The sequence below is a fragment of the Anguilla anguilla genome, chromosome 13, assembly GCF_013347855.1.
Source record: "Anguilla anguilla isolate fAngAng1 chromosome 13, fAngAng1.pri, whole genome shotgun sequence".
NCBI classification, from domain to species: Eukaryota; Metazoa; Chordata; class Actinopteri; order Anguilliformes; family Anguillidae; genus Anguilla; species Anguilla anguilla.
This window is the reverse complement of record NC_049213.1, coordinates 13,891,359-13,907,561: the sequence shown is the minus strand read 5'-3', so window position 1 is coordinate 13,907,561 and position 16,203 is coordinate 13,891,359. Positions and strand designations below refer to the sequence as shown.

The 16,203-nt window shown below is 38.5% G+C and overlaps 2 protein-coding genes across 2 annotated transcripts; both read left to right on the top strand.

The window, feature by feature from the left end:
- Positions 1–1,927: 1,927 nt before the first annotated feature.
- LOC118210803 (1,25-dihydroxyvitamin D(3) 24-hydroxylase, mitochondrial) lies at positions 1,928–10,043 on the top strand. The gene is made up of 12 exons (XM_035387247.1): positions 1,928–2,167; positions 2,527–2,717; positions 2,833–2,926; positions 3,079–3,172; positions 3,480–3,571; positions 4,318–4,429; positions 5,358–5,503; positions 6,226–6,392; positions 6,865–6,943; positions 7,169–7,366; positions 8,535–8,646; positions 8,991–10,043. The coding sequence occupies exons 1-11, from the start codon at positions 1,928–1,930 to the stop codon at positions 8,643–8,645; spliced, it is 1,524 nt and encodes a 507-aa protein (XP_035243138.1). The 3' UTR covers position 8,646; positions 8,991–10,043.
- Positions 10,044–14,024: 3,981 nt separating this feature from the next.
- Positions 14,025–15,962, top strand: pfdn4 (prefoldin subunit 4). The gene is made up of 4 exons (XM_035387164.1): positions 14,025–14,254; positions 14,718–14,825; positions 14,990–15,130; positions 15,497–15,962. The coding sequence occupies exons 1-4, from the start codon at positions 14,231–14,233 to the stop codon at positions 15,626–15,628; spliced, it is 405 nt and encodes a 134-aa protein (XP_035243055.1). The 5' UTR covers positions 14,025–14,230; the 3' UTR covers positions 15,629–15,962.
- Positions 15,963–16,203: the final 241 nt, after the last annotated feature.

Here is a 16,203-nt window from a genome sequence, read left to right as displayed (position 1 = left end):
CCATTTAAGTCATGGTAAACAGCGCATGATGTCAGATGGAATCTGAAAAAGCACTAATTGGGCGACTCGCGTGGAAGGGGGGCAGGCAAGGTCCTCTCGTGCTCCTCCCGCCTCCCTCCCCATCACTCCACCCCCCTGCAAACATTGCTCGAGGGTCAAGGTTGTGATGGTACATGACACCCAGTCAGTTATAGTGCTCTTATAACTGGAAAACATGGTTGGGGGGGGGAGGTGCGACTGGTTGTGGGGCTACAGCACCACAGCTCCTAAATCCTGTTTGGCTTGTAAGTTCACACTTTAGTACAGTTGTACAGGAGAATTTTGCTTTTTTCTTCATATAGTTGTTTTTTTCCTTTCAGTATTTGGTGAAATGGGATCATTACAAAATCCAGTCTTTTGTGCCTTCATTTTAAAGAAGGAGTCAACAATATTTTGTAGATGGTGCATACTTTAATTTTTGGGTTGACTGGAAACATTCGATCAGTGTGAGCAGTATTGTTTTGAATTAAAACCCAAAATATAAGAAACATTGAAACATACTCTTCCAAATGTGGAGCTTTTAATTCTTTAGAATGCATGGCAGTTACAATGATTTTTTATTTAAATTTATTTGAACATATTAGCTAAATGTATTGAATTGAATTGAATATAGATGCACACACACACACACACACATATATATATATATATATATATATATATATATATATATATAAACATCAAAGATCCAGTAAGCTTCTTAGCCAAGCTAACCAGGAGTGGGTTTGGTGTCTGAAGACAGATACTTATATTGAAAGAGACATCATACCAACAGTGAAACATGCTGGTCAATCTTCTTTTGCAGCTATGGGTTCTGGGGCTCTTGTTAAGGTACTTGGAATCATGAACTACAGTACGTGCCAAGATATTTTGCCCAATAAAGCAATGATACTAAGTCTACCTCAAATCCTATCCCAAGTCCTACAGGCAACACAGTCTGACACAGCAAAAGAGGTGGTCTGTGTTTTACAGAAGAATAATACTGCTCGGTTCAAATTTCTATTTACTACTATTTTACAACTAATAAACAAGATGAACATATAATAAGTGTAAAATTAAATAATATAAAATACATTTAATAAATGTTCTGTTATGATTCCTGTAGACCTATTACAGTTTTTTGGTCAAACGTTATATTCTACAACCCTTTATTCTACAACGAATTTATACTCCAAACTTACCATTGTGATAGTCTTATATAGTATATCCTCACATATATGCATGTAACCTTATGAGTTGTTAATCATTCTGTAGGAACTGATTCGTAATTGAAGAGTTTTTGTAGTGCAGATAGCAGTTTGTTGCTTTGTATGTTGTTTTACCTGTGACCACACTGTCCCATCTCATCGGAAATAAGATCGGTCATTGGCTATATCGTAGCCTACGATAATTATCCGAGGCGCGATTATTGCGTGTGGTAAACCTCACCAGAAGCCAAGGTGTATAGTATCGCACAATTTTCGTGAGGCAACCGAGCTGGCAAATATTTGCTTTAAACGGCATGCTGTAGTAGTATGGCGTTTACACAGCGAAAGTTCCGGTACTTCCAATTGGCCGGAGGTGGAATGTTTCAAGTGAACCGCGTCACCCTGTGTAAGTGTTTATTTATAAAGTAGGGGCAAGGGCACTTCCTCGTTCTATCTGGGGTCATGCGATACACACAGCGTGGTTCCAAAAGTGAATGGTGGGCTCGCCGGCCACACCATGCCATACCTAGTTCTGATTGGTTCCGTGTCCTCTTGGAACAAACATGCCTAAGGCTATATATTCCGGGAAAATTTGGCATTTTAAGGAACGAGAAGATACCGAATATAATAGCATCTATATCTTCGCAAATAAGATCAAATAAGACAAGAGTTAGGCTGTTTTTCATATTTGCTTAGGTAAAATGCGGGTACAAATACAAAAATCCGCCCAAATTCTTGAATTCTTGAAAAAGAAATCGGTATGGCTGCAACACTGCCAGACAACGTCTTCAGTGTGCGCGCTAGACTCCAAGGATGCTGTACAGGTTGCACCTTGTGGACACAGTCTTAACTCCATTCCCGGACCCACGAGCTGGCCGCTGGTCGGCAGCCTAATTGAACTGGTTCGAAAAGGGGGCTTGACTCGGCAACACGATGTATTGGTAGGCTAAAATAATATACGAATTGTAAATATGATAATTATAAATAACTTATTAAATATTTCGTATTCGACGTATTCCATTAATCATACATTAAATCACTCACACATATTGCTGCAACAACAGATCACATGCGAATATTCAGAGGAATAATTATGTAGCTGTAATTTACGGGTTGTGCTTTATATTTGCTGTAAAATTCAAGATGATGCATAGTCTTAATTTCTGAGTTACTGTCAGCACGTCCGTAACCATATTAGCTCAATTTTATTTCTGCAATTTTATTTATACAATAACCATTCCGTACGTGTATAATTTTCTTACAACATCCAATTCCTTTTTATTTTTCCAATTCTTTCTAGATTGAGTACCATAAAAAGTATGGGAAAATATTTAAAATAAAACTGGGATCTTTCGAATCAGTTCACATCGGCGCACCTTGCCTGCTGGAAGCGCTGTACAGAAAAGAGAGCGTATACCCGCAGCGGCTTGAAATCAAACCCTGGAAAGCGTACAGGGATTTAAGGAACGAGGCGTACGGACTTCTAATTATGTGAGTGTGGCTTTATATATCACGTGAAATTAGTATATAGATATATATTTTTACCTGTCAGTTTTTTGTATTCGTTTCTTTAAGAGTTGTTCTGTTCTCCTATGTAAACATACAGGGAGGGGAAAGACTGGCAGAGAATGAGGAGCGCATTTCAGCAGAAATTAATGAAACCTACAGAGGTTGCTAAACTTGATGCGAAAATAAATCAGGTGTGTATAAAAATTAAACAATTACAAAATTCAAAGAAGAATTGTGATGATTATGATGACAATACATTTCTAAATGGTCCAGCGCTACAGAATCCTGAATAGGCTACTTAAAATTACAGAGGTATTGTAATCTTTGCATTTTTCTCCCATAGGTTTTGGCCGATTTCGTCAAAAGAATTGGACGCGTGAGCCACAACGGACAGATTAAGGACTTGTATTTTGAGTTGAATAAATGGTCTTTTGAAAGTAAGTTTCTTCTTCTGAATTGCATCAAGACTGGAAGTAACAATACACAGATTTGCAATCCGTGCGCGCGCGTTCTGTAATGTTATAGCACGTATTTGAAAATGTAGTAAGTGCGCTGTGCGTACAATTGTGCTTTTTGTGCCAGTTAAGAAAGCAAAACTATGTTGACACAAAAATCGTTGAATATACAGGTCACTAAATCACCCAATTAACTAATCGATATATTTAATTATAATTGGTTTACTTTATATAGGCTAAATCTAATCTCTGTGCTAACTGCTAATTAAATTCTTCAATTATTTTACAGCCATTTCATTGGTACTGTATGATAAGAGATTTGGACTTCTGCACCAGGATGTGGACGAAGAAGCCATAAACTTTATAACAGCCATAAAAACAGTAAGTGGGGGAAAAAAATGATGATTCAATGGATAGGGGCTCTTCATTGACACTTCTATTTTAACAGTGAACTTTCTCACCTTTGTGAATGGAGTACCTAGTCAGCAAGAAAATGAACTCATAACTCGATAACATAGATGATCTATTTCTGACACAGCCAGATTGCAAGCGCACTTACAAAACCTAGCAGAACAGAGTTCGACAAGTTCACTAGCACGGTGAGCTTCCCTGCGTTCAGTGCTGCGGTTCTGCCCAGCTGCGGCCAGGGTCTTATTGTAAAGACCAGACAGCCCACTGCTATGCAGGGATGTCAAAAGTGAATATATATATATCATTTTCCTACTTATTTGGCTGAGATCAATGGCTCATTGTTTATTATTGTGTATAGAGCCATGCACAACGTATTGGTTGTCTAAATTAAATGCCCTTAATTTGCACCTATCCCAGCAATGTAATTAAAAATAATATCAATTATATATATATATTTATCTTTTATTCTTTTAATGCATTCAGTTTCTTCATGTGATAATGTTTCAGATCACTGAAACATAAATAAATAAATAAATAAATAAATAAATAAATAAATAAATAAATAAATAAATAAAAATTCTTACTGAAATAAAAGCCTGTTGCTGCTTACACTGAGAAATGTGTGAAATATATTTGATCTCTTCGGGGTGACTTAAAATGCTGATGGGATTCCCTTGCCTTGGCTAACCTTTCTCTGATTTCCCTTTTTTGATCAGATGATGAGCACGTTTGGCATGATGATGGTCACTCCAGTGGAACTTCATAAGACCCTGAACACGAAGACGTGGAAGGACCACACCGCCGCCTGGGATTGTATATTTAGCACAGGTATAGGCGCGAAAGACCCCCTCCCTCCCCCTGATGACGTGTGACCCACAAACTGCTTTGAGCGCATGGGATGATAAGATGTGAACCGAGCGCCTCTCCCATTAAAGCGCAGCGCGATGTCACTCACCGAGAGTTGTAGTAAACCGCATGACCTACGGTGGAGAACGCTGCCAAATATTTGTAGTGGAGCAGCGGGAGGAGGAGGCTGGAATGGAATGTTGACCCAGGGTTGCGTTACAGATCGGTTGTTGTGCTGATTATATTGGCGTCAACCCGTGGAGCGCATGTCAGACACGCGTGCGCGCGCGCTCACTCTCTCTCTCTCTTTCTCTCTCATATAAACAACGGGGCACATACTGTGCAGCTGAAGTGACAGGTACACAGTTGCCAAGGTTATAAAATAAAATAGAAGTTATATCAGCTGCTAGGGGATGACTAGGCTGGCTGGCGTAAGAGGTAGTTTAATGTGACACACCGAAGGACAAGTGTGTGCCAGCGCGTATTGTACATTGTCAGGGCACGTGGGGGGTGGGGGGTGGGGGGGGGTGGGGGGGGGGGGAGTAACCTCCTTCCTCCCACCGCAGCATGTGTCTGTACATTACTGACTGGCATGAATAGGTCAGATTTTTTAAATTGACATAGATATTACTTTTTTAAAATTGTTTAAATGTGCATGCATAAAATATGCCAACACATACATATTGGAGACGTTTGTCCAGAAATTCAGCACCTAAAATAATGTACTACTGCATATCACATGCCAACATCTGCTTTTATACAATTTTTAAAAATTGCATCAATGTTCAGCAGCACTGCATTTGTCCATCAGAAAAACAATACAGAAATGCATTCATCTCGTTTTTGCTATTTTCCACGAAATATACCATAAATAGAGACCCTTATATTTTCTGCCTTTTTTTCCCCGCAGCGAAACTGTACATTGACAGGAGACTGAAACGCCACGTGAGCAAACCCAAAGATGACTTCCTGTGTGACATCTTCCACCACAGCAACCTTTCCAAGAAAGAGCTATATGCGGCCACCACAGAGCTGCAGATAGGGGGAGTGGAGACGGTGGGTAACAGTTGAATTCACACAGGCAGTGTTCCATTTCAACACGGCTTAAGAAAGGATTTACGGAATGTGCACACATATTTTCTCACCGCTGGCATCTTATAGTAAAGGCCTGGGTGCAATAAAATTGTTCCAAGCGATTCTTATCTTCACAAACAGTATGGTGAATTCTGTAATTACCAACATTAACTCACCAGTCACCACTGGGTTTGTGAAGAAAATAATTTAATTAGAATTAATTTTTAAGTTTAAAATTTTTGTTGATTGAATCCAGGCCTTGAAAATGCTTCACAAACCCAGTTTGGCAAGTTTATTTTATTAATTGTCCTGATGAGGAAAAAATCTATTAAAAGACATATTAAAAGCAGTGACTGAATCCAAGCCAAAGTAACACATTAAAGAGGGGACATCAAATGGATATGGGTTATAAATGTGTAAAAATAAAAGTAATGCTAAATAAGTGTTATCTGAATTGTTAAGACAGTCCACTGTGAAGAATAAGATAGCACAGGACTCTAAATCAGTGACATAAAAAATAATGGCGAATCACTCAGATAAACCTGTATAAATTCATGAATATGTGTCCTCAGTTCTGAATCCTGTCATTAAAGGACAAAGAGACTCCAAAAAGAACAGATTGCACGATAGTCCATTTAATCTTTTCAATGGAGTTTGCTGCTTGACTGTGCCCTAAGCATTGCTTTACCTTACCTCTGTTGCAGACGGCCAACAGCATGCTTTGGGCTATTTTCAACCTCTCCCGCAACCCTCGCGCTCAAGCAAAGCTGCTGCAAGAAATCCAAGCCGTGGTCCCCCTCCATCAATCACCCAGCGCCGAGCACATCAAGAGAATGCCGTACCTCAAAGCCTGTCTTAAGGAGTCCATGCGGTGAGCACCTACTTATTTTCAGGTCAACGTCCCCTCTGTCAACACGGTATCATATACAGCCTGCTACAATACTAGGAAATCCTGCCCATGGGAACCCTTTAAATGTATTACTAGAGAACCCTTAAATCTATTTAAAGATTCTCGCTAAATACATTAGTTGGCTATATTGGTAATATTTATCTTTCGTGCATTCCATGCCTGCTCTAAGAAATGGAGGCGGAATGCATTACTCCTCGGTTCTAGATCTCGATTCAGGACAAACACTATTTGTGCGCTTAATTGTGACTCAAAGTTAAGGGCAAATGTCGATTGACTGTGCCCACATATGATGATTCATGGGTTCGACATCCATTTCAAAGACCATTTACGGAGCGTACAGTCCATGTACACAAATTTAGCAGTATATTCAATCAATATAATTTGGGTTTATATGTTAAGCTAGATGCTCACTGCCAAATTTTTTGTTTTCCAGTTTATCACCCTCTGTCCCATTCACAAGCCGAACTTTAGACAAGGAGACTGTGCTGGGGGACTATTCCCTACCAAAGGGAGTGAGTATCTTTCACCATGAATTTTTTAATTTCCTCAGTGGGGATACATAATGTATATTACTTTCTAAAAATGTCCGCAGGCTGTACACAGTCATCAAAGTCAACATGCCAGTTGTCTCTTTTAAGTTGTTTTCTGGCATTCATTTCTGTTTTAGTCATTGCTATATCATGAAAGAAGTAACTACCCTTTTATTTGTTTTGTTAAAATGTAACATTTTCTCACAGACAGTCTTGATGATAAACAGCCACGCTCTGGGCTACAACGAGGAGTACTTTGAAAACGGGAAGCAGTTCAAACCTGAGCGGTGGCTGCAGGACAGGGGCTCCATCCACCCCTTCGCTTACGTGCCCTTTGGGATCGGGAAGAGGATGTGCATCGGCCGCCGGCTGGCGGAGCTGGAGCTGCAGCTGGCCCTGTGCTGGGTGAGTCCCGCTCGCATCCGCCCCGAAATCTCTGCTTCAAGAGCAGACCGAGCTCACATACCTGCGTCAAATGAGTCAAAGCTCACATACCTGCGTCAAATGAGTCAAAGCTCACATACCTACATCAAATGAGTCAAAGCTCACATACCTACATCAAATGAGTCAAAGCTCACATACCTGCCTCAATTGAGTCCTAAGTTACCTGTCTGCTACAAATGAATCAAAGCTCACATTCCTGCCGCAAATGAGTGCAAACATACATTTCTGCTACAAACCAGTCAAAGCTCACATACTTGCCTCAAATGAGTCTAAACTCACATACTTGCCTCAAATGAGTCTAAACTCACATACTTGCCTCAAACGAGTCTAAACTTACATACTTGCCTCAGATGAGTACAAAGTTACATGTCTGCTACAAATGAGACAAAACCCATATATCTGCCTGAGCTAAACCTCACATTTGTGCCACAAAAAGTATTCAAGCTTGCATAGCCACTTCAGATGAATCAAAGCTCCCATAATTCTCAAATGAGTCAAGTCAAAGCTCCAATATCTAATTTAAATGAGTTAAAGCTTACATAGGCATCTCAAGTCCAAGCTCACATATCAGCTTCAAAATGAGTCCAAGCTTGCATACCCGCTTAAGATCAGTCAAAGCTTACATAGGTACCTTAAATGAGTCACATATCTGTCTCAAATGAATCAAACCTCACACATCTGCTTCAAAATGAGCTTGCATAGCCACTTCAGATGAATCAAAGCTCACATACAGTATCTGCCTCAAATGAGTCAATCAACTCGCATGTGTGCCTCACATAAATTAAAGCTTACATATCTGCCTCAAATGAATCCAAGTCCACATTATCCGTTCCAAGTCTCTACAGGAAACATAATCCCATTATAACACATCCTATACTCCCTTCAGTCAGAATTTTATCTTTGATGCTTTTATTTTCCTTCTAGCCTTAAACGCAGATGTAGCTAACAGAAACATTATACAGTACCAAACAAGACAAACAAAAAACTGACAAAAACTGTAACAATAAAGGTATTGAGTGAAACTGCAGCTGACTTAGGATAATAAGGATAGCATTTGCATATATAATTCTTTAAAAATCTCCAAATACTACCCTTGTCGTTAACTCCATTTGCTTTCTCTGGATGACAGGTGATCAGGGAGTATGAAATTGTGGCGACGGATTATGAACCAGTGGAAGTGATTCATTCAGGGCTGCTGGTCCCCAGCCGTGAGCTGCCTGTGGCCTTCATCAGGCGATGAGGTAAGCACGGCAGCCATGTCTTTGACTGAACAAGATTTCTTCAGCGTTGAATTTCCACACAGCTTCCACACAACAGATTATCAGCAATTAAATGATAGGAAATCAATAACTATCAGTCTGACAGGTGATTCACCCACACTCACTCCCTGGACTTCTCGCAGGAATGTTTGTTCTGAAGCTATAGCTTGCCAAAGTGTGTGTGTGTGTGTGTGTGTGTGCATGTCCGCATGTGTGCACGTGTAATTAAGCTTTAAAAAAGAGCACATTCAGCCCCTCAGCAAAGTGAAAAGTGTCCTTTCTCTGCTCTGTGCAAACAGTTGAATTTGTTCCTTTTCCACAAACAGGGCACACCTTTGCTTTCTCCGTGTCCTGGGCAGCTGTGCATGAAGACAGAGAGACTGTCGGTACCGGATGCTCACCTCCAGGAGCCTCTGCTTGTTCATCATCTGTTATCGAGCAATACTGGAGACCAGAGCAAGGCAACTGTGTCAGAGCAAAGATAAACAGAATACCTCCCAGCTCAAGTACTCAGCTTCAGGCCTCTAACTGCAGTGCTACTTTTTAGCATTTACACGTCATTTACATGAATCATTGGTCACTGAAACTAATTAAATATGTCTTGCAGGAGGCAAAAAAACAATAATATTGCCAATATGGAAACAAATGGGCAGCTTAAAATGAAATTGATGCCACATTCTCATTACTTTAGGAGAACACTCCCGCTGAACTGACAAGGGAGGACAATGGCAATCATCCTAATTTAATCTTGTGTCATGTGACCAACTGATGGCATATCTGGATTAAAATAAGATCTTAATGCTACAACAATTTAGCATTTTCTATGTAATCAACTAAAGCTGCTTTCATAAAAGCTGTGCAAACTCACTTAAATATACTATTCAGGGCTAAGGACATATTTCTTTTTGGTTCCATTGAATATAGCCTCGATCAGGCTAACAACAGATATGAATTTATTTTGCTACTGTATAAAAGTGTACCTCTTAATATGTAAACTTTCAAAGCAATTATTACTTTGTGTGTAAAACTTTCCTGTACAGTATGCATCTTGTGAATTGTGTACATAAATTATTGTCTTATCATGTACATATATACAGTTTATGCAATTGACTGTGTTTGTTTCTTTATTTAATTAAAACCTCACAATATTGACCAAAGTTTAAAATATTATGTCTTTGGTGTTTTTTTTAATTATAAACGGGATGAAATGGCATTTCATTTAAGACCCTGTGCAATCAAAATCATCATTACATTACAGGCATTTGGCAGACGCTCTTATCCAGAGCGACGTACAAGAAAGTGTATAACCATAACCAGGAACAAGTATGACAAAATGATCTAAATAGTTACTGTATACATAAATAAAAAAAAGTGGAAATGCAATGATTTTATGTTTTATTCAGTTTAGATTTTAAAATATTTTTTATCCTGAAAGCTACAAAGTTACTTCACAGGCCACAAATGAAGGATTTGGTATTAGTCATTTGGAGACCATGTTTATTGAAAAACCAATCGACAGTGTGACTGTTTAGTGGGCTGCCAATCAGAAGGGAATCAGAAGTAAATATCCAATCAGAATGGACAAAGCATGTCAGAGCTCCAACTACTGTGTTTAGAAATGGCATACTTTACAATGAAAAACAAAATTTTATTATTTCTCTGTTTACAAATTTGAAAAAAGTCATTTCCATAAAGCATCTTTATTTGGATTAATACTTCATGTGCAGGAATTTTTCATTTCTTCAACATTTCAGTCTAAAATGTTTCATCAGAGTTGCATTGTAAGTTTATTAGCTACATAAAGCTGCCTGCACAATCTACTTCTAGTTGTTGTATAATCACCTACAAGAGTTAAAAGATTGTGCTTTATATCCAATGAGTTCTGAAGAAAAATCTTTGGAGAACTGCATAATAATGTGATATTCTACTTTGCCTTATTGATACCAGTAATTTGCAACTCATCTAAAGCATATGTTAACCATATGTTATAGCCAAGTAGCTAAATGGCATAAATAGGAGGAAATACACTATAAATGTGAGACCACCCTTTGTTGATCAAATTTTTTGGGGAGGCAAACAACGGACCAATGGAAGCAACACGATAAAAAAAGATATTGCATAACAGTTGGATGAAGAAGTTTTATATGTTACCATGTAGATTTTAAATCTTTAATCTGATTTCTATCAGATGTATCACAGAGGTGAGGGGGGCGGGGGTCGGGGGAAAGGGGGGGGGGGGAACATGCAAGAAACATTATTTGCATTTGACCAGCTATTTTTGTATTTTGATTTTGATTGATTCATTAATTCAGCTGCTTTTAATGTTTGCAAGTTAGTTCTTCTCATGTAAACCTGTTTCATCATCCACAAACCAGTGAAACATAAGAACATATGGTTGATGTGTGCAAGGATTAATGTAGCCAACACCACAAACACAAGATTCCAAGTACAGAACCTAGGGGCACTGTTTGTCTAGCAGACATCAACTGCCGATGGCTGCAACGTACCACCTGTCATGCAAAAGAGATAGGATTTCACAAAGTTATATGAAATCGTTCATTCATTCACAGATAATTTCATCATTTTCTTTAAAAAAAAAATGTATAAATGTATTGCATTCATCAATGAAATGCAAAGAACAGCAGCCTTCAGAATAGCAGAGAAATTGAATATGCTATCTGGGATCTACATGAATATAGCTGATAGGCTATCTACAATGTCATATATTTTAAATATATACATAAGGCAACACCTTTTAAGAGTTCATAATGACCAATTCCCAATTCCCTGCAAGGGGGTGAAATGAGAAAACAAGATTTTGATCAAATGTACTTTAAACAATTCCATTATGATGAGCTCCTAAATGTGAGACTGATAGCTACAAAAGTGCATATTTGTCTTTTCCCAAGTTGAAGACCTTGTCAACAAGAATGCAGATACAGCCATGCCAATTAAAAATAAAAGTTGCTTTCATTGAATCCAACATGGTGAAACATATGAGTTGGGAGGTTACTGTTCTCTGAAAACGTGCTAAGCTTAACTAATAGCCTCACCCTAGCCTAGGCTCCTCAATTTTCAGTGCTGGAGCATTGAAAATTGAACGTTTACATTTACATTTGAACGTTGCAGAGAATTTAACTTGGAGCTCTGAAAGATTGCTTTTCTATCTACTGCACAAAAAAGGCATTGCCAAATACATTTGTGGTGGAAAAAAGTGGTATGACAAGAACCAGCCTTAGATTGTGCAGTTGTATTTAATTAATCATTTACACCAGGGGTTAGTTGAAATTCATTTTAAAAAACACCCTTGAGGTGAAGGGTGAGTTTTATATGAATTTATTCTATTGCCTTTGTGCACATTTGGAGCAATTAGTTCACCCTTTCTGGAATGGTTGACTTACAGTAAGGTATGAATGCTTAGGTCTCATGTTTTTATAAGGTCTATTAATCAACTTGTATTTATATGTGCAGAAGGCACATTTCAATACACAAACAAGAGAATCAACATTCTACAATTGGATAATTTCAGTCTAATGGTAACTTCATATAGTATATACAGTATAACTATATAGTAGCCCTTTCAGTTAAGCCCTTTTGGGTTTCTAACCTCACCTGCACATTTATTTCTTACTTTAAACAAAATAGTTGCCTTGGTACTTGTATATGTACCCACCAGTTGTTCATATAGCTTCTTATGTTTCTCCATTCTAACTATTATTTTATGCAAAAAATAAAAAAAATAAACACCTGCCGTGTAATTCTAAATGCTGGTAATGCATGAGGGTAAACAGTCTTTGTGGAAGTGCTTATGTAAGGGCAGGCCACTGTAACCTTCCCCTCTGAAGAAACCCCCAGTTTCTCAACATTCTTTACTTTGGACCACTGCCCATGTCATTCACCTGAAATAATGCTGTCCCTTTTGCTCAAAACAAAATGTGACAAGTGGGATTCAGAATGCCCTAAAAAGGAATATGTCCACTATGTCACAACAGAAACATTTTTAAACTTACTGACTTACAAATGCAAATGTTAGTTTTTTTTTTCTTCACAAACAGTTTGGTAAGTTAAATTTGGTGATTGCTGAACTGTGTGTGTGGAGAAAAAACAAACACTGACATTTAGCTGTAACCAAAGTCAAGGACAAATGTTGATTTAATCCAGTTTAAATCTTTCTGAGTGGTCACAAAAGGCTAAGGGAAATTGTACAGTGACACGGAAAGAAATGAACAGCTAAAAAGTCACTGGCTCAGGTTAGAAAAGCAATGCATTTCCACAAATGTGACCAAAATGAGAACAGTGTAATATGATTACGGCCACCTGTTTGTCTCCACCATGTGATCCACAGGGATTTAAACTTGTATTTTCATTGGTTATCTGCCAGTGGTCCCCATAGGCATTCCAGCAGCACTGTCAAGTGTCTAATTGTGCAACTGAGTTTCTAATTGAGTCATTTATAAAAACAATTAGTTGATCTAAAATTGGGAGAGTCAGGAAAGTGAATATGGACAGAAGTTCAGATGCAATGAAAAGCGTGTCTTTGAGCCAGTGGTCCTCACTCCTGGTCATGGAGAGCGTAGGGTCTGCTGGCTTCCATTATTACTCAGAACTTGAGTAGCACAGCAACTGATAAATTAAAGCATTTGATTACACAGTAAACTCAGGTCTCCTTGATTCTTGGGTCTGAATAAGTTGCTTATCTTAAGGAAAAAACAAAAACTAACAGACCGGAAAAATGCATCCATATACAGCAGGGGTGTCCCATCTTATCTGAAAATGGCCGGTGTGGCCGCAGGTTTTTGTTTTAACCCAGCACTAAAACACCCGATTCTACTTAAAGTCTTGATTGAAGACCACGATTAGTTAATTATCATCAGTGCTTAATTAGTGGCAATTATTTTATCAACTTGGATTATTGAGGTTGTGCAGATCGAATAATTGTTTGAGAAGGGCCTTGACAACGAGGCTATTGCGACCTTAGCTGGTGGAGAACTGAAGTACAATGTGATTAAACAAGGGTGACAAACAATTGGCCTTAAATATGATTCACGGAGATTTTGATTGTAAAATTTTAAATATATTTTACTATAGCCTATAAAATAGTAGTTCACTGATTCGATGGGGAAGGTTAAACACAAAAAAGCATAACATCAGTAAATATAAAATGAAAATAAACGTTTGAATTGTGTATGTAAATACTCACGTAAATCTAAAAATGGGTAAACCGGGTAGTTTACCAGAATGCAATTTAAAACGAATTTGTGGGGAAATGTGTGGACGTTCCGCGTCATCTGCCGGCAATTTCCAGTGTTGCATGGAAGCCGGCGAATGTGTTGAAAGTACATTTGCCTTTAAGTGGAATGTACCATTTGTCAGTGTGAACAAAAGTTGAATATTCATTTTTGTTCGTTTGTTTGTTTTAGCAGTGTTAAAGCAGATGAAATGGAAAATAATAATTTTACTATGTCTACATTTTTAATGTGTTTTATTAAACGTGAAATACTAATACTACTAAAATGTGGAAATAACAACCCTGAGCACAATGACCAGATAGTTTTGCTCTTCAAAAATGGCTACCACCGTGAAGACAGTGGTGAGTGTATTCATTTGCAATATTACGTGGATTTTAATTGTCATAGATTTAACGTATTTTTCCACTTCTGTCACGATGTTACGCTTGATGTGGAATAGTTAGTTTTGATCGGCGTGCTGTTACAATTATTGATATTTTTATCTCGAAATTCCTAAATTACTATTCCCGCTAGCTAGCATTATGCTAACGTAGCAGCACGAGTCTAGCTTGCCGGCTGAACAAGTTATACTATATGACTAGTCAGGTGCCTTGGGTTTACAGCTAGCTAATAGTGTATTTTATATTAATTCATTATTTATCAAGCTGGTTAGCTATTCAGCTAAAAACAAATGTAGCTATTTTGCCAATCGTTGAGTGAAACGTAATTCATAGCCTACTCAAGTAGCCACGCCACTGTTAGCTGTCTAAGGTAGCTAGGCAATGTAGCTATCAAATCATTTTCTATCTGCGTCTCCTTACACAGGCGGTTGAAGATGTCAATGTTACGTTTGAAGACCAGCAGAAGATAAACAAGTTTGCAAGAAGCACGAACCGGATGACTGAACTGAAAGATGAAATAGAAGCCAAAAAAGTAAGAACCGATTACGTTTAGTTGCACAAGTCAGGAACATTAATTTACCGAATTAATATAACCACAATACGATTTGTATAAAGGTATTTCAGATTCATAGATTGGTGGGTTTAATCCTGTCCTGCATGCAGCTGATAATTTCTCTTGTCTGTTTATTTGCTTAGAAATCTCTACAGAATTTGGAGGACGCCGGTGATGACATTATGATGCTGGATGATGATGCCTTACGGATTCCTTACCAAATCGGGGATGTCTTCATTAGTCACACCCAAGAAGAAACGCAAGACATGTTAGAAGCTGCAAAGGTGTGCTAGATGTATAACAATAAGTTTACAGCATCACTTGCAATTTTGCCAACTCGTTCTCAGAGAAAGCAGCTTCTGAGTTTCATATTGGTCAGATTCAGATTTGAGGCCATACGTTTGCACATCTGCTTCTATCAGCTGCAGCTACACATACACAGTGTGTGTTGGGCTGGCTCTGATCCACGGGTGGCTGCAGATATTCAGTTGCCATGCGGAGGAGCTCTTGCCTCACAACAGCCCTGTGGTTTTTTTTTTCCATTAATCTTTTAAATTAATATATTTATGAAATGCCAATGATTTTTAATTATTTAAAAATAATAATTAAAATTTTGCGCTAATCTTAATGTGCCTTAATGTCGTCCACAGGAGTCACTGAAAGATGAGATAAAGGGGCTTGAGGGCCAGGTCTCCTCAATACAGGAAGTCTTATCTGATCTGAAGGTTCAGCTCTACGCCAAGTTTGGGAACAACATAAACCTGGAGGCAGATGACAGCTGAGGCTACAGCACGTGGACATCATTTCACACGCTGTCCGTGTGCAAGAGACGTTACGGTCCTCGCAACATCAGCCGTTTGGAAGTGCTCTACATTTCCCTCCACAATGTCCTTTTTTTCTTTCAGGAAATATGCCATTTCATCCCCATTTTGTAATACAACCGTGCACTTGCATTTGGGAATTGCTTTTTTGTTTTTTTTTTGGTTGAAGTTTTACAGTCAAAAGTCCCAGAGAATCTTAATGATTAAATATGTTAATATATGTGTTGTGTACACACATGTACGGTGGTCAAAGTGGAAATGAAAAAGTGCTGAAATAAAGAATAAATTGAAGACATCTGTTGCACATGCTCAGTGCGTTCTAAAGCTGTAACTCCGCCCTCCAAAGTTCAGTGGTCCCCCCATCCTGGATTTTAACCGTAGCTGTCCAGAGCTGTGAGGACTGGATGATGAAGCTCCAATCTCATGGAACATGAGTTTAATAGGCTGGCTGTATGGATGTGTTTAATTTTCAGGAACTTTCTATAGTTTCTCAGTTCTTTGAGCTTGTAGAAATGGCCCGAGTGCTGTGCTCAGGT